Source organism: Brugia malayi (assembly GCF_000002995.4).
Source record: "Brugia malayi strain FR3 genome assembly, contig: Bm_v4_Chr3_scaffold_001, whole genome shotgun sequence".
NCBI lineage: Eukaryota > Metazoa > Nematoda > Chromadorea > Rhabditida > Onchocercidae > Brugia > Brugia malayi.
In genome coordinates this window covers 8682579-8708344 of record NW_025062477.1, presented here as the reverse complement: position 1 = coordinate 8708344, position 25766 = coordinate 8682579, and the positions used below count along the sequence as shown (strand labels likewise).

The 25766-nt window shown below is 32.8% G+C and overlaps 4 protein-coding genes and 1 non-coding gene across 11 annotated transcripts; 4 read left to right on the top strand and 1 right to left on the bottom strand.

Moving 5' to 3' along the window:
* The first annotated feature begins 2305 nt into the window (after window positions 1-2305).
* Bma-mir-9 lies at window positions 2306-2390 on the top strand. Its single transcript, XR_006227892.1, has one exon. It is a non-coding gene; the product is annotated as a pre-microRNA Bma-mir-9 (primary transcript).
* Window positions 2391-6035: 3645 nt separating this feature from the next.
* Window positions 6036-7702, top strand: Bm5041 (Uncharacterized protein; the record flags this gene model as incomplete). Of its 3 annotated transcripts, none has more annotated exons than XM_043080491.1 (5): window positions 6036-6298; window positions 6533-6591; window positions 6933-7021; window positions 7131-7397; window positions 7583-7702. In XM_043080491.1, 5 exons carry the CDS (start codon window positions 6036-6038, stop codon window positions 7700-7702), a joined length of 798 nt encoding a protein of 265 aa, XP_042936425.1. The 3 variants fall into 3 exon arrangements, with proteins under 3 accessions (XP_042936425.1, XP_001901308.2, XP_042936426.1); XM_001901273.2 differs by having other exon boundaries at window positions 6126-6298; XM_043080492.1 differs by having other exon boundaries at window positions 6189-6298.
* A 1133-nt stretch (window positions 7703-8835) lies between these two features.
* On the top strand, window positions 8836-10873 carry Bm5039 (Uncharacterized protein; the record flags this gene model as incomplete). 2 transcript variants are annotated; one of them, XM_001901272.1, is made up of 9 exons in its annotated part: window positions 8836-8955; window positions 9043-9190; window positions 9269-9426; window positions 9512-9649; window positions 9797-9867; window positions 9986-10098; window positions 10178-10305; window positions 10394-10498; window positions 10718-10873. In XM_001901272.1, 9 exons carry the CDS (start codon window positions 8836-8838, stop codon window positions 10871-10873), a joined length of 1137 nt encoding a protein of 378 aa, XP_001901307.1. The 2 variants fall into 2 exon arrangements, with proteins under 2 accessions (XP_001901307.1, XP_042936424.1); XM_043080490.1 differs by lacking the exons at window positions 8836-8955; window positions 9043-9190; window positions 9269-9426 and having other exon boundaries at window positions 9605-9649.
* Window positions 10874-11847: 974 nt separating this feature from the next.
* On the top strand, window positions 11848-12930 carry Bm1042 (Uncharacterized protein; the record flags this gene model as incomplete). Of its 2 annotated transcripts, none has more annotated exons than XM_043080488.1 (3): window positions 11848-11850; window positions 12090-12205; window positions 12915-12930. In XM_043080488.1, 3 exons carry the CDS (start codon window positions 11848-11850, stop codon window positions 12928-12930), a joined length of 135 nt encoding a protein of 44 aa, XP_042936422.1. The 2 variants fall into 2 exon arrangements, with proteins under 2 accessions (XP_042936422.1, XP_042936423.1); XM_043080489.1 differs by lacking the exon at window positions 12915-12930 and adding an exon at window positions 12348-12447.
* A 6110-nt stretch (window positions 12931-19040) lies between these two features.
* Window positions 19041-24934, bottom strand: Bma-nhr-85 (Conserved hypothetical protein, putative; the record flags this gene model as incomplete). Of its 3 annotated transcripts, XM_043080485.1 has the most annotated exons (6): window positions 19041-19967; window positions 20105-20204; window positions 20386-20602; window positions 21519-21663; window positions 21891-21982; window positions 24445-24934. In XM_043080485.1, 6 exons carry the CDS (start codon window positions 24932-24934, stop codon window positions 19041-19043), a joined length of 1971 nt encoding a protein of 656 aa, XP_042936419.1. The 3 variants fall into 3 exon arrangements, with proteins under 3 accessions (XP_042936419.1, XP_042936420.1, XP_042936421.1); XM_043080486.1 differs by lacking the exons at window positions 21891-21982; window positions 24445-24934 and having other exon boundaries at window positions 21519-21531; XM_043080487.1 differs by lacking the exons at window positions 21519-21663; window positions 21891-21982; window positions 24445-24934 and having other exon boundaries at window positions 20386-20561.
* Between the last annotated feature and the right edge of the window lie 832 nt (window positions 24935-25766).

Genomic DNA, 25766 nt, shown 5'->3' with positions numbered 1-25766 from the left:
TTGGCGAGGAAGGCCAATTCAATAGTATAATAAGATTTTTAATCATTTCGAATGTTTTGCAGAGAAAAAGGAGCTCAAAAAAAGATCTAAAAACTCTAAAAAAATTCCTTTCTATTGTTTCATAATCGATTCCATTAAATTTCAGAAAAACTCCAAGACATTCTCATTTCATAAAGATGTAACAGAAATCAAAGGAAGAAAAAAATTGATGGATTACGTTTTTGCGCAAACCCACACACTACAAAAAGTAAAGAAATGCAGACGGCGACTGTGAAAAAGATTTCTACCTGTCAATTTCAGTTAACTGATTCAAGAGTGATTTACTGCAGATCTTGAGTTGTGTCATCCCGAAGTACCCAGCTCTATTCGATGTTAACAGAGAAAACGAAAAACGACGAAACAGAAAATATACGAATTAATATATGTAAATATGAATAATGTTTCTGTGTTGCAGTGGCTAAAGATTGGTAAGAAAGGAGAGATGACAAAATGTTGACAGATTGTGGCGATATGCATTCTTTTTGAAGAAATGAAGAACTAGTTACTGTTAAGAAGAATGAAGGAGAACGAGTGCTTGATGAAGCACTCAATGATACAGCTGTGGCAGGTAAAAAAGTAAGGAAAAAGGAATAAACCGCATGAAGGCATTTCAAAAACAAGTCGTTTTTGCATTTTGTAAAGTTATTTTCGGTACTTCCTTTCAAGTATTTCAAAATTTAATAAATCATTAAAAATATGAATAAAAGAAAAGCTCTATGTTGAAGCTTGAAGCTTCTTTCCAGAGAAATCTTTTATAAAATTTGTCGAAATCATGAGTGGCTAAAATTCTCTTTAATTTTTACAGTTTATGATAAACTTGATTGTTGCTTGGCACATGTACGATGTTTTTTGTATTTTATAAAATATTGATGTGCATTTTTAAATAACAGTTTTTTGCAGGTATAAATGCAGCTCTAAGTAGAAGAATTTTAATATCATCTTTGAACTTAGTGAATTGCTCATTTATAAAATAATGGCTTCAATTCATGGTATTTTCATGATAACAGTCTAATAATTTTTACAGTTTATGGGTTTAGATCTCGATGTATTTGGAAATTATGGAAATATTTTTGCTTGTGGAAGCAAAAATATTTAGCTATCAAATATTATGGTCTTTAGTTTAACCTCTGAAAATAAGATGAGCATTTGTATAACTTTAAGAGGTTACTGACTGTTGACTGTTGGCCGAATCACTACATCGATTTAACTTGATAGGAAATCGTATAGTTACAGTGTGAAGGCAATTGAAGTTGTCTATTCTCGGCAAGTTTGTCTGTGTTTGGAGATATCATCAAGGTCATTTATGTGACAACAGATTCGGACTAAAGTAAATCACTGATAAGCTCGTTTTCTTCCATCCCTATCGCTGCTGCTGCTTCTATGTCCAACTTCCTTCCCATCTTCGGTCATTACACCAACCTCTGTCCACTTGTCGATCTTTGTTCATCCGTCCTTTGGTTAGTCAGTCTATCTACTTGTCCTGCACCATCTTTAACAGCAATTGCTCAATGACAGCATTACCTCGAGAATGTAGTATGATAGGGCGTGGCTGATGACGACCTTCAATTGGTTAATTGCTTTTTGAATACATCACGATGATGTGGAAGGGAAGAGGAAGGAGTGTTTGTGTATACATGGTGTTGCTCTGCTCCTGTATCGGTTCCGGTGTCCGTGTATCTTCTTCAGTTTGTAGTCAATGATAAGTGTATGCATGCTTCTATCTGTCTCTGTGCATCCCCACCTCACAAAAGACGGACACTTGTTTCACTCATATTCTGTTATTTTCATCATTATTACTATTATCACTTATTTTAACAATATGCGATGGTTCCTTTTCATCATTCATTTGATAGGTTATTGGCTCTTGTTGCTTAATTTAAACTTACCTAAATCACATATCTCCAAATAATTATAAGATGTACAGTTAAGGCAAGAGGCGTCTTACAATCTCAAACTCCTACTATTAAACATACCTTTACGAAGTTCGTTTCATTCTCTATTATCAACTGTAATATGACCAAATAAAAATTCGGAGTTATTTCTTCAGTTTCTTTAGATAAAGTTACTGGCCTGAAATTTTCGTCTTATGAGTAATCATAATTATAAACTGTTTACAAATGAGAATGTATCTGCTTCTGTTCCTTTTGAATGCTATTAATAACCTGCTGTTTTGTTTTATGGAAAAAAAATAATTTTGATTACCAGCTGTTGAAATCAAACAAAAGTCTATTTATCTTCATTTTCTTTAGCAACATGTCTGGCTCAAGTATTGCAACTTTACTTTGGTTATCTAGCTGTATGAGTAAGTTACTGGCTTCATAAAGCTAGGTTACCAAAGCTAAGCACAATACAACAATTCCTCGGCCTCATTTTTTTTCCTATCTTTCAAATAAAGATAAATGTTGTTCTTAAAAGGATAGCATTCTAAGAACCTATGTGTTCTTATCATTTGTCATTCGCTAACTACGGTCTTGTTTTGTTTTTCAATGATTTTCTCGCTTGGTCAATATTCTCTCATTTTTGTGTACCTTGTAATAATAAAGATTTTTCCATAACATTGAACATCATGAAGCATTATTCCAAGCATCGCTGTTTAAATTGGTCAAACTGCAATATTTCAAATTATTTACGTCTTTGCATTCTATTAAAAAGGTTTGAAGAAATGCAGTTTATTTTACGATTCATTTTCAATTTTTTGAGTATAATGAAAATTACCCACATGAAATGGGGGCGCTTTTTATGATGATGGTGACTTTTATGATGATGTTTCAGAGCTGATAAATCATTTCATTTATTTTACTGGAAGTTTCATTTGTGAGCATTATTTCTTGTCGCTGACTCATCGACTTATCTCAGATGCTTGAATAAAAGTTACGGAGGCTTTCATTGAAGATCTTTTTACACAAGGAATTTTCTCTTCTTGAATGATTGAAATCCTTCTTTTCAGGCATATATACAATCTGAAGTGGAATGTATAGGAATTTATATTGAAGAAAATTTTAAGTAATTTGGTTCATTAACTGATCTATAATTTATGGAAAGAAATGTCTATTCAAGTTGGAATTGTCAATTCCAAATCTGATTGCTGCACTATATTTGCATATATTTGTCCGTTTTGATCCCAAGTGGGCAATTTTTTCATTTCTGTAGACTGTTTGTTAATACTTAGGACAATGACTTGCTGTTACTGTAAAAAGCAGCTCACATTTTATCTGTTCTTAAAGGTCATATGTTAGAACACTTACATTCCATGCATTTGTTTTTTATTGCCATTTCTTCATAAAGTTATTTACACTTTTGAAGGCTAATTGAGAGAGCATTTCTATATCCTCTTCACTTTTACGTAATTCTACGTGGATTAAAATCCCGTTTATCTATGTTTTCTTTCATTTCTGATTCAAAATTGAAAAGAAATATATGAGTAAACTTCGAGGAGATTGTTCATTCTGACAGTTAGTTCTTTAATTTAATAATAAGTTTTACAGGAATAATTATAAGTGATTACTGGGATATCTACCTCAGTAATGGAAGAATAAGTTATTATGAAACAGGAGCTCCTTCAGTTTTATCCTTCTTTCTTATTTATGCACAGTCACTTGCTAAGACAAATCACATATAATTAGTATATTATAAAAATGTTTCTTTGCTATGTTAAAAAAAAGTAATAGCTGATTTCTCATGAAATGACATACTGTTTACTTTTATCAAATACATCCAGGAAGAGTGTCAGTTATTTCTCCAACTGATAGACACAGCACGTGGTGAGCAAGTGCGATGATCAATTTTTTACTTCAAAACATTCTACCACATTTATTATGATGAACTTGTTTTTTGAAATTTTGAACTGCCATCAGGTAAAGTGTGCAAAATAGCTTTTTGGCTTTCACATTTTTTGGTATGCTCATATAATGGTTGTACTGTACATGACACTGACTAGCTAAATGACAATTTTCATTTATTGATTCATCTTTTATTTGGAATTTTTATCTTTTTGGTTTGAGGTATTTCCCCTTTATTTCAATAAGTATTTATTTTGTGTTCTTATTTTCCAGTTTACTTTGCATAAAAATAGTTGCAACTTTAATACCTAATCACTTCATGGCGATTAATGACTAATGTAGTATCAGATATGCCTGGAGTGTTTAAAGGCATTCACGGTTCTCAATTCAATTTCAATATTATTCATTTCAATTTCCAGATCGAAATTGGGGAAAATTTGTTCTGTATTGTCAAGCAAGCCTTCATAAATTATATTATATCTCAACATAGAAGATTTCGTATTTTTCAAAGCATGAATATTTTTCCTTTTTATCTACTAACAATTTCTCTTCCTATTCTTCTGCTAATCAAATAGAAAATCAAAAAAACTTTGAAGGAAAATTTTATTCCAAATTAGTATTTTTTTGCGAAGTTTCAGTAAAACTGAATTTTAGTCTTTTAGCCGGAAATGTAAGCTTACTCTTTCAAATATTCGCCGCAGTGGTTTCATTCTAGAATCGACGCAAACAAACTTCAGAAAATTAAATCAGAGCATTAACTTAGTGACCGTTCTATATCACTTGCTTCTTTTCTTATTTACAAGCACACTAATGAAAGAAATGATCAATTCACTTGTATGTTAACGAATTATAACGAGCACTGAAGCGTTATTGTCAAAAATAGCGGTTTTGAATTTTGAGCTTAAATTTTTTTTTACAAGTTCAAAACTGTTTTCAAAAATATGAACCAAAAATAATAAATTTCCTCATCCTTTACTCATGGTTTCATTAAAAATTTGCATTTGCCACCCATACGATAATCGAATGATGTGTAATCAAAAGTCACTCTAACTCGAAGTTCTGCTCTGAATCCTAGGATGAATAGCTGAAGTTTACTGAGTGATAATAAAGATCCGTTTCGCCATTATAGTTATCAATTCAATGAAGAAATGCGATTTTCGACATATGATATCGAGATCGGTGATTGGAACAGAATAGTGATGAATATTATTTTGTATATGGTAATTTCAGCATAACATGTGACAGAAAAATCTTTGATTCCTTTTCCAACATTCCTCATTTTCCCTGTGTTTATCGTGTATTCTACTTATAAATGTTCAATAAAAAAGCCGAAATAATCGAATTTCATCATTTAGAATCGGATAAAAACTGTCATTGATTTCAAATTTATACTGAAACATCAGCTAAAGGTTTTATGTCGAATAGTTTTGTAATTACAATTGACTATAACTTTAGAATCGGAATCTGAAAACTTTGAAAACGCCATTGATCATGAGGATTTTGTCCGAGGAACCACTGACTAATCAAAGATAATGTTTGAAAAAGGATTTTCTTCCGTCAGTCTCTTGCTTCCTTAAGTTTTTGTAATATAAGCTTAATCGATTAGGCGGTAATGTATTATATATTTACTTGGATCGATGATTTAATTCTAGAAAAAATATTTTGGACACAAAAAATAAAGTGACCTCTAACATAGAATATCTAAAAGCACTTCAGTCAGAACTAGGCGGGGATGTTTTAGGATGAATATTCGTCCGAATCCATTTAAATAAGATAAAAATATGCCATGAAGGTGATGAAAAATAAACAAATTAGGAAAGCGTAAAGCGAAACAACATGGCTAAAGTTCGAATTCTAAGTCTGAGACGCACAATGGATTTGGATTTTCAATCCGCGTAACGTGTTGGCCGCGTTTCTAAACAGTTCTGATAGATGAGGTGACGTGATCAGGGAGGTGATAGGTTTGGCGACATTCGGTGATAGATTAGGGTTCATGGCAAATAAGGATGATGGTATGGACTGAGAGATATTATAGAAGAGCATGATCTGTGTGAGGGAACGGTGATTAATGAAGAGTCATGGATAGTAGTGCTGGTGTAATTCGTTTAAAGTGTGTAGCCGATGGAGTAATGTATGCAAATTACACTGGTTACAATATGGTTGAAATTCAAGAGAAAATTCACCTACGGTGTGCTTGTCTACTATTAAGATAACATAATGTTTATTATATGTAGAATCTATTTGTTTATCCTTTTTGTGCGCTGGTACAAATATCGATTACTGGTAGTAATTAATAGCTTATCACAGATGAGTTTTTGGGGTAATCTGCAGAGACATGATAATTCAAAACGGAATAAGAGTCCTGTTGAGATGTTGAGCGTGGTTGAACGGAATAATGTTAAAGCGGAATCATCAAATGTTCCACGACTGAATATGAATCATGGATTTATCAAAAGTATTGTGAGGAATCAAATTGACAGGTTATGGCTTTCTGCAGACATTATTAGTCTGTCAGCAGCATTATTGGGAAGAAATGTCATGTCATACATTCGTCACATTGCAGTCTGCAAGACATTAGTCAGTGTTTGCATCATGCAGACTATACCGTGCGGTCTAAGAAAATCTTTCGGAATTAGTATTGATGACATTCTTAAGAATGTTTAGATATATTTTACGATATCTATTTTTTTTTTTAACTCAGTTCCTTTATTTAGGGATGAATATGATAAATTGGTATCAGAAAGGAGTGTCGCAACGTCATATCGCCATCTAGGTGATTTCTTGCTCTTCCTTTTTTATGGTTCTTTACTGATTTTTAAACCTTAGGATGAGTGCTTTATCTTTCTAGTTTATCGAAGCCAAGACGTGAAAGAAAGTGGGAGAGAAGGAAAAAAATAAGTAAACTGAGGTGGGAATACACATACTACAAAAATTAGTATTGCTATCCTGAGAATTAAAAATTTTAAGTTTTATGAACTCTTCAAGTTTTACGAACTCATTTTCAGAATATGAAGTTATTCCGCTTCATTAATCATGAGGATAAAGAAATTATATTTTTCTATGTTTGGAAATATTTTTGTGTCTTTATCTCTTCTTTTGTCCATTTACTTGCAGAGAGATCTAGGAAAACATGTGATCCACTGCTGCTGTATATACCCCCTCATCTACGTAGTATTAATGTGAAAACCACGAAGAATGAAGAAGTAAGGAAGTCTTATTTCTTACATTATTGTGTATAAATAAGTAGATAAACACAAGATTTTTTTGATTGTGCATCTACACAAAATAAATATGTATATGTAACAGTTGCAGAATTCTAATGTAAAAAATGAGAAAGAAAAACTGCGTAAGGAAATTAGACAGCGTCTAATGGAACAGATGGCAAAAGAAGAACATGAAAGATTACAAATGACAGCAGAAACAATGATTCCTAGTTCGGTTTTAGTAAAGCGAAATGCAGACACAAAAAGACATTCAGATCCTGCTACTATTACTGCAACTCCTGTGCGAAATGAACCGCTCTTCAAGCTTAATATTCGTGGTCAAGATGGTAATCCAGTTGAGCAAATTGTACATGCGGTATTTTTCTCTTCAATTTGTTGGGAGTTCCCGCATTATAAATCCATATTCATTTGCACGTTCTCATATAGTTAACAATGCTCAAATTTTTTTCACTTATCAGAATGCAAGTTATATATCAGTAACTGTTATTACTTAACAGTAACTGCTGTTACTTATCACAGGAGAAGTTATTGTTCTTACAGAATGATAACAGCGCACGCGTTGCCAAAGCTTTAACACAACAGCTTGAACTTACTGATAATCAGTGCCGTTTGCTACGAAATCGAATTGAAGAAGAATTGGAAAAACGTTTGGCTATTTGAAGCCTCTGAAGCCAGTGCTTTTTCAAAATTCGGGAACTTTCGAATCAGTATCACAGTAATTGTAATTTGTTTGCTTGTTTTAATGTTTGATTTAAAAAAAAAAAAGACTTGTTTAGCGGTAACATAGATCTTGAACCGACTTGCACAACATAAATTATAAATCAGTTTCTGAAGCAAAGTGGAGCAACTTCCATCAGTTTTGAATCAACTTAATAGAACTTGACAAGTTGGATTACTGAATACTTTTTCAGTTTTACGTTGATAGAAAAAATTGTATTTATGGGCAGATTTCATTATACATATATGTAGCAGCCATTCTTATGGTATTTTATGGTGCTTATTTTCAAAATTTTTCAGTTCTATTTGAAATCTTGTAACTAAATTCTTTGCTCACGGCTTTAAGTTTGTTTGCTTCAAATTTTCGGAAAAATAGGTGACATGTTGAAATTGCTATAATCGTTCTGCTTGTAATGGGGGTCATTTGTGAATCTGTGCAGTTTAATTTAAACATGAGACAAGCGTTGTTCTTTGTAGGTTGAGAAAGGAACGTAACAGCACGCTAGGATGACTTGAAGCCATAAAGAGTTCTTATTAAATTGTTTTTGTAAATAAATTTTGCAGTTATATGTTAATCGGTAAATAAATGTCGTGATTCTGCCTAATATTTACAGTTTTTATGGGCCTTGACGCCTTTTTCAAAATCGTTTTACAACAGGTGCGTTTTTTTTTTTTGGCTCTATAACCCTTTATCTTACCAGCATATTGCTTGCTACACTTTTTTAGTTGATGCAATAAATTGTTTTGTTTTGAATTGTATCAGAGTTACACATTGGTCCGTTCTACGACTGTGTTATATCATGCAACAAATTTCTAAGGACCGTGAAGGATGAAAATAGCATACTTTCAAGATCTTCAGAAGTCAGAGATCTTTGTGGTTTTGGAACTGGAGGGAAACTAAACATAAATATATGGAATTTTTTAAAAAAATATATAAAAGGATTGAGTTTTTCTTTTCTGAAAATTTCAAATTAACGTTAATTTGTTGGCGAAATAAAATGTTATGCTACTGATTTATGAATGAGTTGAATTAGTAAGGGAATTTTAGAATTTACAGGATTTGAAGGTATGTTTGGATGTTGTTAAAATTCGGTGTAAGGGCATGGTTTCTTACTACTCGTACATCATCATCTGCATCGTCGAGGAGATTGACCAAACGACCAATTATTCCAGATAGAACTAGTCGAGGAGGCGAGGTAATTACTTCAGATATCCCGAAACATTGTTGCTGATTTCTGTTATTAGTTCACTTTTCCATGTTTCACAAAATTTTTTTTTTTGAGGCAAAGTCGTTTGTTGATCAGAAGAGAATAAATTGTAAAGCTGGTAATGGTGGTGATGGCATGGTTTCATTTCGCCGTGAAGCAGGTGTCATGTTCGGGGGTCCGGATGGTGGTGATGGAGGAAATGGTGGACATATTATCTTCGAAGGTTATTTCATACATGAAGGTCACTAAAACTTCATTATTTTTTACACCAGTAACTGTGACTTGAAAATAATATTTTCAGTAGACCCATGTGTTAAAGATCTTTCTCGCATACCAACTATGATAAAAGCGATGAATGGTGAAGGTGGTCATCCAAAAAGTTGCCATGGGAAAAGTGCTCATCATAAAATAATTAAAGTACCTGTGGGAACCGTATTCAAAGAACCGCACACTGACAAAGTAACTTCCGGTGGTTTTGTTATCTACATTTTTCAATCTTTAGTCCCAAATACATTGTTTATTATCAACTTAAGCTCTCTTCCAGGTAATAATCGATTTGGACAAAGAGGGAGCGATCTTCCTTGCTGCTAGGGGAGGTGCTGGTGGTCACGGCAATCAGTTTTACAAAACAAATGAGATGCGAATCCCATTGAAAGCTGAATTAGGTGGACTGGGTGAAGAAGTTAGTTTGTTTGCATTATTTTTAGTGCAAAGTTCATACCTTGCTTACTAAAAGTATGTTCTTGAAAATATTCTTGAACAAAAAATAGCAAGGAATTTTCTCCTTTTAAAGATGTTTGTTTGATTATTTATAAAACTACCATTTCAGTTAACATATGACGTGGAAATGTGCAGAATTGCTACTGCTGGATTAATAGGATATCCTAATGCTGGAAAATCGTTGGCTTTTCAGAATTTTCCGAATGTTTAACTTTTTTTTTTTTTCATAACATTAAGAAAGGATTTTTGCTATGTTTCTGATTTATAATGAAAATCTTTTCCTTATTCGGATTTTCAGTTCTCTTCTGCGTGCAATTTCTAGAGCTAAGCCAAAGGTGGCTTGCTATCCATTTACTACGTTAACAGCCTACATTGGTGTTGTGCATTACGAGGATTTCATACAAGTAGCTGGTACTCTGATTTTTTTTCAAGCTCAAAGTTTTTGGTTTCGTTTTGAAAGCAGCATAGAATGAATTTTCAACTTTTTTAGTGGCAGATATTCCTGGTATTGTCGAAGGATCACATGCAGATGTCGGCCTTGGACATAGCTTTCTGAGGCATATTACACGATGCCACTGCTTGTTTTATGTTTTGGATTTAACACTGTCTCAGTTACGGGTTCGTTAAATTATTAGAGCTTATTCTGTCTCCTTGCGTTTTTTTTTTTTTTTTAAACAAGACTAGTATTTGAGGCTCTGATTTCCAGAAACAGTTTGATTCATTAAAATTTGAAGTGGATCAATACCAGCATGGTTTGGGTAGTCGATCTACTACCATTATTATAAATAAAATGGATTTGGCACTACTGGATGTATGCTTTCGTTAATATTCTTGCTTTTCAATGTTTGCAGTTTAAACTTTTCATGAGCATTCCATAGATCATACAGTTTCACTTTTATTTGTTGTTTACAGATTTTGTATTAATTATTGGGAATCTCCTAAATTTTAAATGAGTTGAATTAATCATTTCTTAGGTAATGGAGTTTCTGTTAAAAAATTGTCAACTCATTTATATTTCTTGACAGTTCAGCTTGACAAAGATGCTATTCGACAGCAATTCCTTGGTTATTCGGTATTCTTTATTTCGGCTAAATTTGGTACTGGTATCGAAGAGCTTCTAATGCATTTACGTGAGCAATATGACCGTGCAAACAGTGCGATAACACAGCAGTTACAAGAACTGTAGAAGGATCACAACAGTAAGAGCATGAATTTCGGTTACTGTTGTTTAATACAATAATTTGTTTGGTTAGCAAGAAAATTATTGTAATATATGAAATTACTATGTCGAAGGCATCTATATGTAAAAGGAAAATCCATGTAATTTAACCTTATTTAAATCGTTTTCAAGACTGGGAAAATATTTACACGCTTAGTAAAGAAGTAAAGCATGAAATAACAGTGGTAAACCTATATAGTATAGGGATGCCATAGTTGAATGACGTTTGCTGCTGTAATAACTATATGTGCGTGTTCTTTTCACATAAATTTTCCTCATAAATTTTTAGATTTCTCCAACACTGTTTATGTTCATCCATAAGGTTTCAAGAAAAGTGAAGCTTTTTGGTACCTAATATGAGAGTTGCTATACTTTACTACACAAGTCACACTCTTTCAATTTCTCTTTTGCTGTCTGCCCTGAACTTTATCTGTTAGTGCAAAAAAGTACTCTAGAATTTATGGTATACCGAAAAGCTAATATGATTAATCATGACGTACACAAAACTTTTTTAGTTAAATGTAAGGATTGGATTTCGTAATGTTTGAGGTTTTTTTTTTTTTTTTTGAGCAGGTTTTTGTTTGTCATGTCACCCTACAGTTTTATCGTTTCAAATGGTCGGGGGCTTACGAATCAGTCTTTTTCGTCTATTGCTTAAATATACAATAAAAACCAAAAAGATAGCCAGAGAGGCATGCAAAAACAAAGTCCATTGGTGATGAGGTTTTTTATGTTAGGTTTCGTGTTTTAAAGTTATTTAATTGCTAAAGAAATAAAAAAAATCACTCTTTGACATATGTGGTGTTTTCAAAATATCGTAGAAAAAATTAGAAACCATAACGCGATACGTAAATCCATAGTAGTTTCCATTATTTCATAGAATGATAAGCTGAAGAATGAAGCTTTGGACGTCACTTGGCTAAGGAAGAGATGGCTTATAGATGGTAAGTTATTTTTAAAATCAAGTTGTTAAATATTAACTTAAATCTAAGGATTTAGAAGGCTGAAAGTATGAAGAAATGTTTGATTTTCCAGCACGTAAGGGTATCATCTAGGGATTTTCTGCATTTAATGCATATCTTTTGCAGTATTATCATTATGAAGTTTAATCAATGATTAAGAAATTTTCAAATTGTAAATATTATTATAAAAAAATAAACCGAGGTAGGCTTAGTCTGTACAGATCGGAACATCAGAATTCGGGATATTTACACATCAAGGTGGATGGATCGATACGTATCTGTGTGCATGGTCGTGTCTCCGATACAATTTGCTTTCCTTGTATCCTCACATTCTGAGGTACACTATGATTGAGTTTAATAGATATAGTATGGAGGTCGTTTAGCACATCAGGTTTATTTTATTGGCAATGGAAAATGACTTGCTGTATTTTAACTATATCTTTTATCCTTACGATGGTTCATAATGCTGAATTGCATAGGTACCAGTTAGTGGTCCAGCTATCTTATTGCAAGCAAGTCAGGGAAACAGATGAGGATCTCCTTGCGACAATTCTGACGAGAAGGATTAATCCATTTTAAAATTTCGTCACTATCTAACCAATGAATTCATTTTATATAGCCATTATCTATTCCATTTCTAGAATCATTTTTCATTTTCAGTTACATGAAACAGGCAACAAAAATCACCCAAATGTTAACATTAATTGGGTGTAAAGTAATTTTTAGAGAAGCTTCTAGGACTGTCTATAAAAGTAAGAAAAGTAAAAGTGAAAAATAAAAATAAGGTAAGGAACAGAAATAAAGAAAATTGGTTACTGTGCTGTTGAGTGACTGTATACCCCTTTCCTGAAAATTTAAATTGCTGGATTTATTCCATTCTGCTGTAAAAATAAGGTTTTTAGAATGTGGTATGATTCCTACAAAAGCGAGAAAAATCCCAAGTGATAAATAACAAAGCTTCATTGAATGAATTGTCACTGAGGAGATATCATATGTGATTACAGATTGTTTGTGACAGCTACTGTGGAATCTAGTTAAATTTTCAGGCAGAGCAGTACTTAATCGAAATTTGTTAAGAGCCAGGTGAAAACTGAAAGTGAAAAAGAATGAGGAATGCGTACCTATGAATGAATTGTGGCTGCATGAATTCATTTCAGTTTGTTGCATTTCACATCAGTCTGTTCCATTCATTCCCGCTTGTGAAATAATTCGTTAGTAGAGATTTTTCTTAAACTGCAACTGTAAATCTGATGTACGAGAATTTATGAGAATAGTTCATTTACAGCTTGATTGTTTGCACGGAGATCGAATAAAATTAGTATTCCGTAATAATCACTGTTGAATTGTAAATCAGAGGTTCTATATTAAATATGAATTATGATGACATTAAGTGTATTTTATAACATTGTCATTTCCATAAATTTGTCATGCAATTTCATATAAGTGCGTTTGTGCAGTTCTTGATTATGATGACATTAAAGATAGACATTTCATCGATTCTCTCGGTTGGATCATTGTTTGACAGATGGTCATCAAGCATTTCAAGAATTCTAATGACTTCTAAATACCATAACAATTGATATATATTTCATATATATTAAGTAAAAGATTCTGAATTATCAATGCCACAATCTATAGTTACTGATAAATAATTTGTAATGCTTGTATTCTTCTATGATGAAATAAAAACATTAGGAATCTGAATTTATATTGTTAAGCATTAGTCGTTGACCAAAAGCCAATTGAATGAGACAAGGAACTTCAGAACTCATTCCGTTCCAATTATACATAACTCACTTTTCGACGGCAATTCACCTCTTGTTCTACTGGAATTTTTCGGTTAGCTCATTAAGCGATCAAGTTCGTTATTAACTTCTCTCGCAATCATTAAAGGATCGTCTTCGATGATTACTCTTAAGTAGTGGTTATGACTTTCATATCAGTCACTATGCTTCGCATTTTTAAAGTCCTCTTCTTCACAGATCAGTGACTGGATCAAAGACACTACCAATACTGTGTGCTCATCCTCCACCCCGTTTACAGTTCATTTGAACTGAATTCGCATTATATCTAACTTCACTTCTTTAATTTAAAATAATTATCGAATAACAGTAAGGGCAAAATATGAACCACTGATATCATATATAAAATAGCTACACTGATTTCGAAATTTGTTCGCTCAACAAGATAAACATTAATTTTCCAATTACTTACCCACCGCTCCAATATTCATTTTTAATACGTCTTCTATTTTTCGACTTCGAACTTTTTAAATTTATATTTATTTCATTTTACCAGTTTTCCATTTTTTCCAGACTTATTCCATAAAACTTTATCTATATCTTCTTCTATTGTTAGAAAATTTTGACCTAAATTTTTGTTTTGCAAATCTTTAAAAGCTAAACATATATAAATGCGTGTGCCATTTTACCCATTTGTAAAAAAAAAATCTCATTTTGCTTGAAGCATAGTTCTTTCTTTTTATTATATAAATAAGAAATCAATTAAAAGAGGATCTGCAGGAATGAATCCAACAATGTTATGAGAAGGATTGATTCAGAAAATTTAATATAACAGGGAACATTATGAGAATGCCTCACAGTGAGAACTGAAATCAAATTTCACCTACAACCATTACTGGCTTATTATTATTATTATTATTATTATTATTATTATTATTATTATTATTATTACTATTATTATTCATTAAATTATTCTTTCCAACAAAAAAAAATTCTTTTTTACGCTTATTTGCTTTGAAAACATTTTCGCTTTCAATGATTTGTCAGATTCTGCTCATATTTTGCATGCATATTATCAAATTGCATGTCATTTTATAATAACATCCTCCTGAAAAGTTGCAGAATTTCCACTTCCCCTTGCTTTTCTACTGATATGAATAGCGGTGAGGGATGACGGTATTTTTATTGTTAAAGATTGAGAAAAACTGATAATAAATATAATCAGATGATTATTGCCGTTATTAACAAATACATTACCAAATAATCTAAGAAATCTAACTCCTACTCTTCCTAGCTCACTTTGTGCGAAAAACTGATAAAAATTATATTACTTAAAAAAAACTTATATTACTTAAAATTACCTACTCAATCTATTATTTCTTGCATCGTAGATATAAGTTCCATCGTATCTCTGCAGTGAATTTATTGCCAAATGTCTCGTTAATTATTGTTGGCACCAACGGAAGAATTTTAGTAGTGATTCGATTTGTATGTTACTAAATTTTTTTTGATACCATTTTCTTCTTCTTTGTATGCTTCTTTTGTTGTCCAAGTTAATATCCATTGTGTGCTTCTTTCGTTGTCCAAGCTAAATTAAAATTAAACAACGAGATGTGAATTAAAAATTTTTCCTATGAACAGAGAAATGCTTTGTTATTGGATACATCGATAGCACAAGTTTCTAAACTGAAACAAAGCAAACAAAGCAAAATATACACAAGAAAACTTACAAGAAACAAGAAAAACTTTTAAGACTATTCTTTCGGTCAGTTCAGTGTGTGACATCAAGAGAAACAGTTAATGAATGATGTCATGTTAGTGGACATCGATGGATACTTCTTCATGGCAAAATATTTCCAACCTTTTAGTGCTTCTGATTTGTCTACCGCCCACAACTGTCAACGATATCACAAAAACTTTTTGGTTCAATTCAACAGTCAGTAAAGCTATCGTATTTTTCAGGTTTGTTATCAACAGATGATGTTTAGTTATAGGAGTGAGTAAAATGAATTTCTAGTTTCAGAATTTCATTGATAAATCGGTGAAAATCATTTCGTTTCTCTGCAAACATTACTTCTTATCTCCTAAAAAAACTGTATAGAACCTTATCAAATTTTTATAAAGAAATTATAAAATTTAACAGTACAATTATGTTCTGCAAAATACCAATATGTATGTCAATATTTTAACACTTGTCTGTGTTTCACTGCAACGATTGCATGCAACAACACTATACTTGAACAAGAACTATGGTAAGCAAAACAGATGATGATACTGATAGATTATTGAAGAAATATTGTCAATTCCTGAGCCATTAACGATTAGAACATATGTTTTATCGACTCAATTTTACTACTAAAGTAAGGTAAATTTTGCATGTTTATATGTGTTGCCTAATACCTATGTGCATATTACAATTAAACCCAGGATATAGAACTTTCATTAGTTAATCCAATTTAATCTCATAAAGACAAAAGTCAAAATCAATTGATAACGGCACTTGAAAATATTGTTCCTAACTTTAAAGAAAAGAATATTTGATTGATAAGATTTAAAGAAAAATGGAAGTATACTGAGCCTTTTTCAACACAAATTCATTTGTCGTTGGTAAAAATCGATGAGGAGTAAAAATAAAAGGTCAAAGAAATTCTATTTTATCATTTCTGATTATTTGATGGCTTCCATTGACAATACTTTTTTGAATAAGACAATTTAGCAGGACTTCAATACTATCATTTGGCTTTTATACTGGTAGCAGCACATTCCAAGACGTCAAACATTCCTAGACCTTAAACATAGATACTCCAAGTACACCATCCTAACCTATACACTATAATGGTGGAAGAAACAAGGCCTAACTCAAAAAAGACTGTGTTAGGCTCATTCAGAATACTCAGTTATAGAACTAACTATATAGCTATCAAATCTAAGGTCTAGTTTAAGGATGTTTAAATATTGTCAACAGAGGTGGCTTGCTTAAAACTGTGAAGAAATTCATTCCATTATTTTATAAATTGAAAACATGCTAGGGTCTCAAATTATCAATCTGTGACATCATCTATATTAAATTATTATTATGCATTATACAATTCTGAGATAATCACTAAAAGCTATCTAATTTTTCATTTTTCTGAGCAAAGCCGACAACAAGAAAATTTACTTGAAAGTGACTGAATGAAGAAAGCTGGTCGTAAACTTATGTAAATGGAGTCAGTTCCAATTTTCAGGCTGCGAATTTCCTTTTTATTAATGAGTTATTAGTTGTCATCCTATATGTTGCGGTCAGTTATTGATTCTGACCTGTTACAAAGCAAAAGTTATTAAGAGATTTTCCGACGCGATTGTTTTCTTCTCTGTCTAGTATGATTTGCATATGGGCAGAACTGCTCTCCTAGGATAATAATTGTAAAATACACTGGACTGAAAAATCTAATTCATCATCTAAGTTTTAGAAAGTCATTCTGCTAACCCATTTACTACTTATTATTAGTGATGTTTTCTTATTTTACTGCAACTTCAAATCTTTACTATAAATGGAGAAATAACTTGATTGAAATTCAATTTTTTCCAGGAGGAAAGCAACCAAGATATTTTGGATGATTGTAATCTTATTTCACTTGTACTCTCTCTGTAATCTTGCTTTGTAAGTTTCACATATGATATTTGTAACTAAGTAATACATTTTTTTGCGAAAAGATGAACGAGCAAAAAAAGATGAGAGAGCGAAATATCTCCGCCTATCAGTTTCAACCAATTGTGAATTGTTCCTGAAATTTATCAACACCTATCCTTGATTCATCATTGTTTCTTTTTTCCTCCAATCATACTTAATAAGTTTGATTTCTCTTATACTTCAATGCTTCCAATGTTGATCCATTTGCGCAGCTGTATAAGCATGATATTGTGCTCTCCTTGAGAAAGTTCATTCTGAGATTTATGAATTATTCATTATGTTGTGCCAATCCAATATTTCATTTTAGCTTTAATTTCGAATTCTAACTGAGAGTTTTAAAAAACCCTTATTCCAAGGAAGTTTTGCCTGAAAATTTAAACAAAAGTAATTATTTCCACAAATTAATGCTGGGCATTTCACTTGAAAAAAGTTTATTTACAAAATCCAGTAAAATTTCGAAATTATGTATTTTTTTTATTTATGAGGCAGCAACTGCTTCAATGAAGTGCAGAGATTTCCAAATTTATCTTTTTCAGAAAACTTTACATTACGAACTGCACTCGTCAAATATGTCACGTAAGCAGTACAATAACAGCTTTAATTTATAACAAAGATTTGAAGACAAACATTCTGAGCTACACAAATAAAAGAGCCGTGCAGGACATATTGAAGTACACTGATTTAATCCTATAGGTATAGAATTTTGAATATTAAAATATTGTGAAGATTGTGCTAGAATTTTAGATGAAAAACCTTTTGGTAGATAAATGACATAAGACTTCGAAGTATTAATATTTAGATAAATTGTCCAAATTACCCGTGATTTACACACAACGGTTAAGAGAGTACCGAAAATGAAACGTTGTGATGAGGGATCAGAGAAAGCATGTAAAAGAGTGAAAAACTCTACAGTAATATTGATTTACATGTAAAGTCAAACAAAAATATTTAATGTATTGGCAAGAATGAAAAGCGAAACGAAATAACTTTCTTTGTGATAGGAAGCGGTGACCCGTGAATAATTACAACGATAATTCAGTCACAATATTTTAGAGAAGTTTGGACAGAAATATGAAACAAAACAAATAAAAATTTTTTGCACAACGTTATTTGACAATCTCAAGAGAAAAGTTTCAAGTTCAATAAGTTCAACAGTACAGTATTCTGAACGTTCCCATTCTTTTAGACATCTAAAAGTTCACAGAAAAATAAGTATTGTTTATACACAAATATGAATTTATCAAACGCTAAGCAAATAAACTGGCTGTAAAGCAATAAAGAAGGATAACATATCATAAGATCGACGCTTAAAAATTTATTTATTGAAAAGCGCGAAAAAAATTTAGATAGAAGAAGCGCACTCTAGACCACTAAGAAGTACTCTTATCGATAATGAAAAAGAAATCAAAAGAAGTTTCCTGAGTATTCAGTAGGATAACAACTACAGGAGATTTAAAAATTTCAAGTAATCCAGCTGTGAGGTAATGAGCAGCAGGTGAATAGATAAATGGTAGAGAACTTTTATGGCCAAATAAAAACAGCCAAAAGATGTACGGTATTTTTGATATAAAAATCGAAGAAAAAGAATTTCAAACATACTGAAACTTTTTGTTTTTAAAAAAAGTATTAATACTTTCAGAACGACTTCGATATGAATTTTGATGCATCTGCGGCCCACGTAAATCGAATAATGCGACGAAACATAGTAGTACATATGATGGTACATTTGCAAATAAATTTTTGACGTAATTACAACATCAACGTTTCATACTTAGATCTAGCGGCTCTTCATCTACTGATCCTACTGTCTCATTTGATACCTCCGTGTCGTGTAGAGCGATATTTCGAAAGATTGGTGTTGCCGCTCGATATAATAATGCCGATTGACAATTCTGAGCAAAAGTACTTCGTATTGCAGCTACCGCTATTGGTAAAATGGGTGGTTGGTTCAGCAATGAGGCAACAGAACGATGAGATTCAACAATGGATGGTTGAACTCGGGATAGAGTACTTGATTGCAATGGATTATTCTCGGATCTACGTTGGCTACAACTTGGTTTTGTCTGTTCTTTTTCTATATCATCGTACGATTGATTTTCAACAGAAAGTGGCGAAATTAATTCCTGTAACGGTTGTTCTGGTTGTTGTCCTGACATAAGCCCTGAATTTCCTAATACTAACAATTCGGTTTCAACATTTTGTGATGCATTATCACTGATACCTGTTTTCACGGTATTTGAGACAACACTATCATCGGAAGTAGACGCAACAGACGATGATGAGGAACAACAAGTAGAAGGCCAAATAGTTATCGCTTCAAGACTTTGCTGATGCACTGTATTTTGCATTCTCAGCTCATACAAGACGGTATGCAAAAGCTGTGGAGCTGCAGCACGACATTCTTTCGAGAACGTTTCTTGGAACAGATCACTTAAACGATTGTGAATAAGTGCAGCCAGTTCAGGGTGCATGAGGGGTTTATCAGAAATGCACATGCCTGCAGCACCAATAAGTGCTACCTGCTGATTAGTTAATTTTAATGTGTTAAATTTTTGTAAAAAAACATTTAAAGGTGAGTAGAAATATTGGTGGACATGTCCAATTGGCGATTGAAGCGTCAATAGCGCTTTGTCGCAGTTAAATGATGAGAGCATTGCTAGCACAACCGTTTGGAATAATGTACCCTGAAAGACAGGCTAGTTTTCATGGTTCATTTAAGAAATTCTTTCAACCACAATAAAAATGTGTCCGGTCACTCTTAAACATGTTCCCTCATTTTGTTTCATGGGACTCAAAGCCAGAAATACTATTTACTATCTACCCTCAATAGCTGAACTCGATCCTGATGATGCAGTATGCTGAATCCCGGAATTGACTGAGAGAAATCGTAAGCTGCTTTAATTGCATGATGAGCATTTACCCTGCAATAGTCTCTTATCCAAGATTAAAAATTAAAAAAGAAAACATTAATTTAATTCAGCACTTAACAATATTAATCATTCGAATTAGATAACTAAAATGAAAGTAGTAAGTAAGTTTCAATGGAACCTCTTAAGTTGTGTGACCGGAATGTAAGCTTACAATCACAGAATTAAAAAGTACCTTCCGACAGGACAGACGCTTTGTGCAGGAGGTTTATGAAGAAGCTTCTTTACATTGTCTATTAGGCGAGAAAAACCAGTAAAGCAGGATTCCACTACCGAATCACTATCTGTAAGTGCACTTTGAACTGCATCAGTTAGTGTGCGTGCTGTAACGCGAGCCAATTCCTCAGCCATACGGACTTTTTCATGCTTCGGTACACGACCGAATCGAACGGCTGAAAAAATAGAAAAGGTCTATGTGGGAAAACAAACAGCACTTCTATAAAAAAATTGATCTCTCTAGTTCTACAGGCCAGTTCCATTAGACTTTAAATTTGATGATAGAGAGTTCCTGGATTGACCCAACTGTTTCATGTTAAAGAATAACTATACTCATAATATGGACTCGTATTTTCTAGCTGCATATTTCAATGGCTTCCAACAACAATCAATTGAATCTTAAAGAAAATACATGGAAGATTTTCAACAATTAAGAGTTCAATAAAAAAAATTATTTAACTTCTCAGGTCGCCAATTTCAAAAGTAAAATATTCTTGATAAGATCTGCTTGGTTGTAGTCATATTTGTTTTCATTTCAAATTTTTAAATTAATAGAGCAAGGCGAAAGTGAAAACTTGCGTATAGGAGAAAAGAATTGACGCAGTTGAAATTTGCAAGGTCATCGGCAAACAATTCAATGCAGAACAGACATCCCTTTCACCTTTTCAACCTTGTCTCTTTAGTAAATACATTTTGAATGTTCGCATAAAATGACCCAAATAGTCACAGTATTCTTCAATTTATCTATTTCAGCCAAGGTCAAACCACAATACCACTTTGGGTTGCCTAGTAATCCAGATCAAGGTTAAACTATAAACTCCATTTCCATTTAAACGAGTTTCAATTAAGGTCAAGGTCAAAAGAGGTTTCCATTTCATCATTCTCAGTTTATGTTGAAACTAAGGCATAAATTAAATTACGGTTTTTTTTCAACCCTAATCCATAAATATATCGAGAAAAAAAAAAACACATCCATTTAAGATTTGAAGCAATTTAATGAAAAGTTCTGATAGTCGACAAAAAATCACGCTTTCCAATGAATTCTGAAGGAAAGGAAGATGAAAATTTTGCGAGAATACCCAATTTGCATACCTTCTCTTGACATTCCTACTCTGATACATTTTTGCAGCCTGCAATGTTGACAACGATTACGATTGTTCCGGGCAACAATACACTGCTGACTCCTAGTACACGGACGATACTGGATTTTCTGCTGAATAGAACGGCGAAAAAAGCCCTGCAAACAAACCTTGCACACAATAATATTTTCCCAAAGGATAAAAATGAATAAATAAAACCAACAAGTAAGGGAAATCAATCACAAGATATTATAATTGATTCATTTGAAGCGAATTACTCTAATAATTTGTTAAAACAAATCAAATGATTCATCTACAGGGTGAATTATCAATTTCTAAACGGCAAAAATGGAAATGTCAAAAAAGAAACAAATAAATCTCTTACCTTGCAACCTTCGCAAGCAAAAACACCATAATGGAAACCGGATGCTCTATCGCCGCAGACTTGACACAAGTAATTATTACTCGTTGTAGCAACTGGAATGAAGTGTAGAAGCAATCATATCAGATTGAAAGATATTTATTATTCTTTTCACTTCCACAATAATTCCTTCCAACACAATTTACTGATATACCAAACCTAATTTAGCAAAACTAGAGTCCAATAATAAAAATCCGTTGTCCATTCTCTATTCTGCTGCGTAGATTTTAAGAAGTGAAATTAAAATGTGTATCATAAAAGTGAATAAGTAAAATCTCATAACTATCTACAAATAAAATCTCATAACTATCTACAAATATCCTACAAATGCTTTGTTGTACATAAGTCATTGCAAAAAAAAAAAACGTTCACTTGAAATAGGAAGGTTTACAGACAGCATTCACTTCCTATTTAACTGCAACATATTCATTTAGTACTGATGAGCACAAAATCTACACTTCTTCATACATCGCTAATTTCAGCTTACAGAAATATGCTTGAACTCCGATCCTTTTGAACATACTATGAACCTTTTGGGAGTTAGCTTTACATGAAAAAACACATATACTATATCAAACCTACCAATCTGAGCATTTCCTTTCTGAAATTACACAGCTAATTTATTTGAGAAAAAAATATTTATGGAATTTCCTCAGTATCATCAGAAATTGAAGTATATTTCAGGTCTATTTTCCTTCTACTACAATACAACTGTGATGGATGTTCTTATCTCTTCAGGATTTCAAGTTATCATCGCTCTTTGATTTTTCGAAAATCGGCATGTTATGGGCACCTTTTGTGCATCTTACTTGAATGTTGTTTTTAGTGTTAGTCAATTTTCGACTAAGATGAGCCTTTTCAGAATTCATTTTCAGATTGTATTAGTTTAAAAAGAGAGTTTACAGAGAGCAAAAGTGACCTTTACCTACTGTCAAGGAGTAACTGAGTATATATAAAACCTGACCCACCAAACAAGTCATCTGCCCTGATTGCTGCAAATAATTGGCCTCATTTTCTACCGTTCCAAATATCCCTCCCTTTTCCTTTCTTCCTTTCTCCCTCCTCTTTCTCCCTTTCTCTGTATAAAGAACCCTTCGATAACCTTCCACCATCTATTATCAACACTATTACCAACTCCCCAACTGACCTTCAAAATCAAGTCATCAAACAGAAAGACAATAAAGAATAGGAAATACAAAAAAATCATTATATCATTAAGAGAGGAAAGTTTCCTTATCAATATCATAATTACTTTACTATCGTCGTCTTATTGTCATTGTTAGGTACTTGTTAGTCAATAATAACCAGACACTTTACTGAATTATTTTGTTGATAATGTCAAATTTTCACTCTTTTTTTCATCCCCTGTCCCTTACAATTAAAAAAAGGTATGACTTCGTTCTTCTCCCTTTTACCTTTTAAACTTTGTCAGCAACATTTTATTTCTTCTCTCAAATTTACTTGTACGTAAATAGCACAGAGATAGGCACGATAGATACATCGATGCAGACATGCACGACGACATACTACGTCCAAGGAAACATTATGTAAAAAAGTAACTTTAGAACTGACCGTCCTTGAAACCAAATGAGCCTCACAAATTTCCTAAGTCATTGCTTAACCATCTGTGACACTTATGTAGTCTCCTGTCCTCTGACTTTTCCAAACCTTCCTTTGCATACAGCTAGCCATTTGTCTTACTTTAACCCAAATTATTTGTTTCCTTTCTGAGGAAACAAATAATGAAGAAAAGAAAAAAATAATGAATAGGCTAGGAAATATATTGCTGTGACTCAATGATCAATCATCTTTCGCCACTTCTTGCTTTCCTCTCCCCAAATATTCTTCTTTTTTCATGATACCTAGCCGAAAATTCTAAATAAACTACAAAATGAATACTTTACCAAATAATCTTTTAAAATCATCATCTAATCATAGCAAGATCAGACATTAGAATGAATTAGAACAGGAATGCCACCTGAAAGAAATGAAAAATTTCTCCATAGATTTTGAAGAGACAAGAAAAAATGTAAAGATTAAGTATACAGCCAAGCAGCAATAGAGTACCTTTTAAAAAGGTTGATCAAAAAAAGGTTTCCTAAAATGGAGCAATGATCGTGGCTAAATATTTGTTGTCACTTGATCTCAAGTTGAGTGATGAGAGTTATAGAGGAACTTATCAAAAGTGAGCAACAACATTCACCAATGTTGTTGTAAATAAGCAACAAAACTCATAAGCACGGAAAACTTTGTTAAATAGTCGAATACTGCAAATATGAGAGAATGATAGGTAAGCTATTCAAAGGAATAGAGAATTGGCAGTTTTGTATATTTGAAATATTTTTATATATTGTTTCTGGATATTTAGAACAAATATTTGGAAATATCACAGTTCTTCAACCAGCCGAATTGTTCACTCCAACTCTTATGCGTTATAGGCTAAGAAATTAAAGAAGTGGCAATAATGATGGCAATAATCATGCCAACCATGTAGTTAAAAGACAAAAACAGAACTAACCATAGTCAGCACTTAAAATAGTGTCACTCTGTTGTGATTGTTGTTGCTGTTGTTGTTTTGCTAGTTGTTGTTCTGGTTGCTGTTGTTCTGGTTGTTGTTGTTGTTGATGATGATGATGGTTGTGATTTCTTTCACTGTTGACATTTTCATGATCTGATGGAGAAACAAGAGAACTGAGGGTTGTAATGACAAATGAATCTGAAGAAGTTGATGGGAAAATCGGTCGAAAAGCCGATGGCGAATTGCCATTCAAAATTAGGTTTGTCGAAATGAAGTTTGATTCTTCTGCAGCCCCTGGAATAGTAACTGTTGGAGTTGCTGCTGAAAGATTTCGAATCGTAACTATTGGTCGATGTGGTGTGTGAACATTGGAAGATATCAGGAGCTCGCCGAAAATTGCGGGATTCGCTGAGCTGTCATTAGTACCTGAATTGACTGAAATTGGAGGTGTACACCGAATTGCTGCTATAGGTGTTCCGGAAAGTATCATTTTTGTCTGTTTCTTTTTTCATCGCATCTGTAAATTTAAAAAACATAGGAATAATAATAGAGAAAAACATTGTACAATTAGAGTACAAAAGTAGTCCTAAACGACACATGCATTTTTTCAAGAAATAGTTTAATAAAACCGCGTACGAACGTTCATCATTATTCTCCTTTGCAACATTCATCTTTTTTTTATTATGTCGGCATCACAGCTCATGTAATTGTCACTATTTTAATTACTGGAACTTTTCTAAAATATTGAAATTTTTTAAAAGAAAGAAATCCACTGTTTGCCGCATGATTTGGAATGTAAAGTTAGAGATTTTACAGACGAAATTTGATATATTGAAATTATCCAATAAGCGAAGGCTTAGAAATGGGACAGAGTAATTGCTTGGCATGAAAATGCAGGCCAGTAGAAGCGATTCGGGAAGTATCATAACTCTGCCCACATTGTATTTGTTGAGTTGGGTGGGTTGTGAAGATGTACAAGGTCAACTACCAACACCACTCTCTCCTTGTTCACCGTCAGTTTCGCTGTTCCAAGCCCAAGTCAACCCTCCCCACCCGAGCAGACCTTTTCCTTTTCTCTTCATCCCGATATTTCGGCGGATGCCTTACTTGCTGTCTCTGTTCATGTTCGTTTCAAACTGGCTCATTACCGTTGATTAAAAGTCCCATTCGCCTCTTCCCCGGTCCGATGAGCAGTGGCAGCAGGTCGAGGTCACCGACCAACATTTTCCCTTTTACCAACTCTGTCATCCGTCCTCATTAAATCACTCGCATACACACATACACATACACACATACACACACACATAACATGTAAATACATA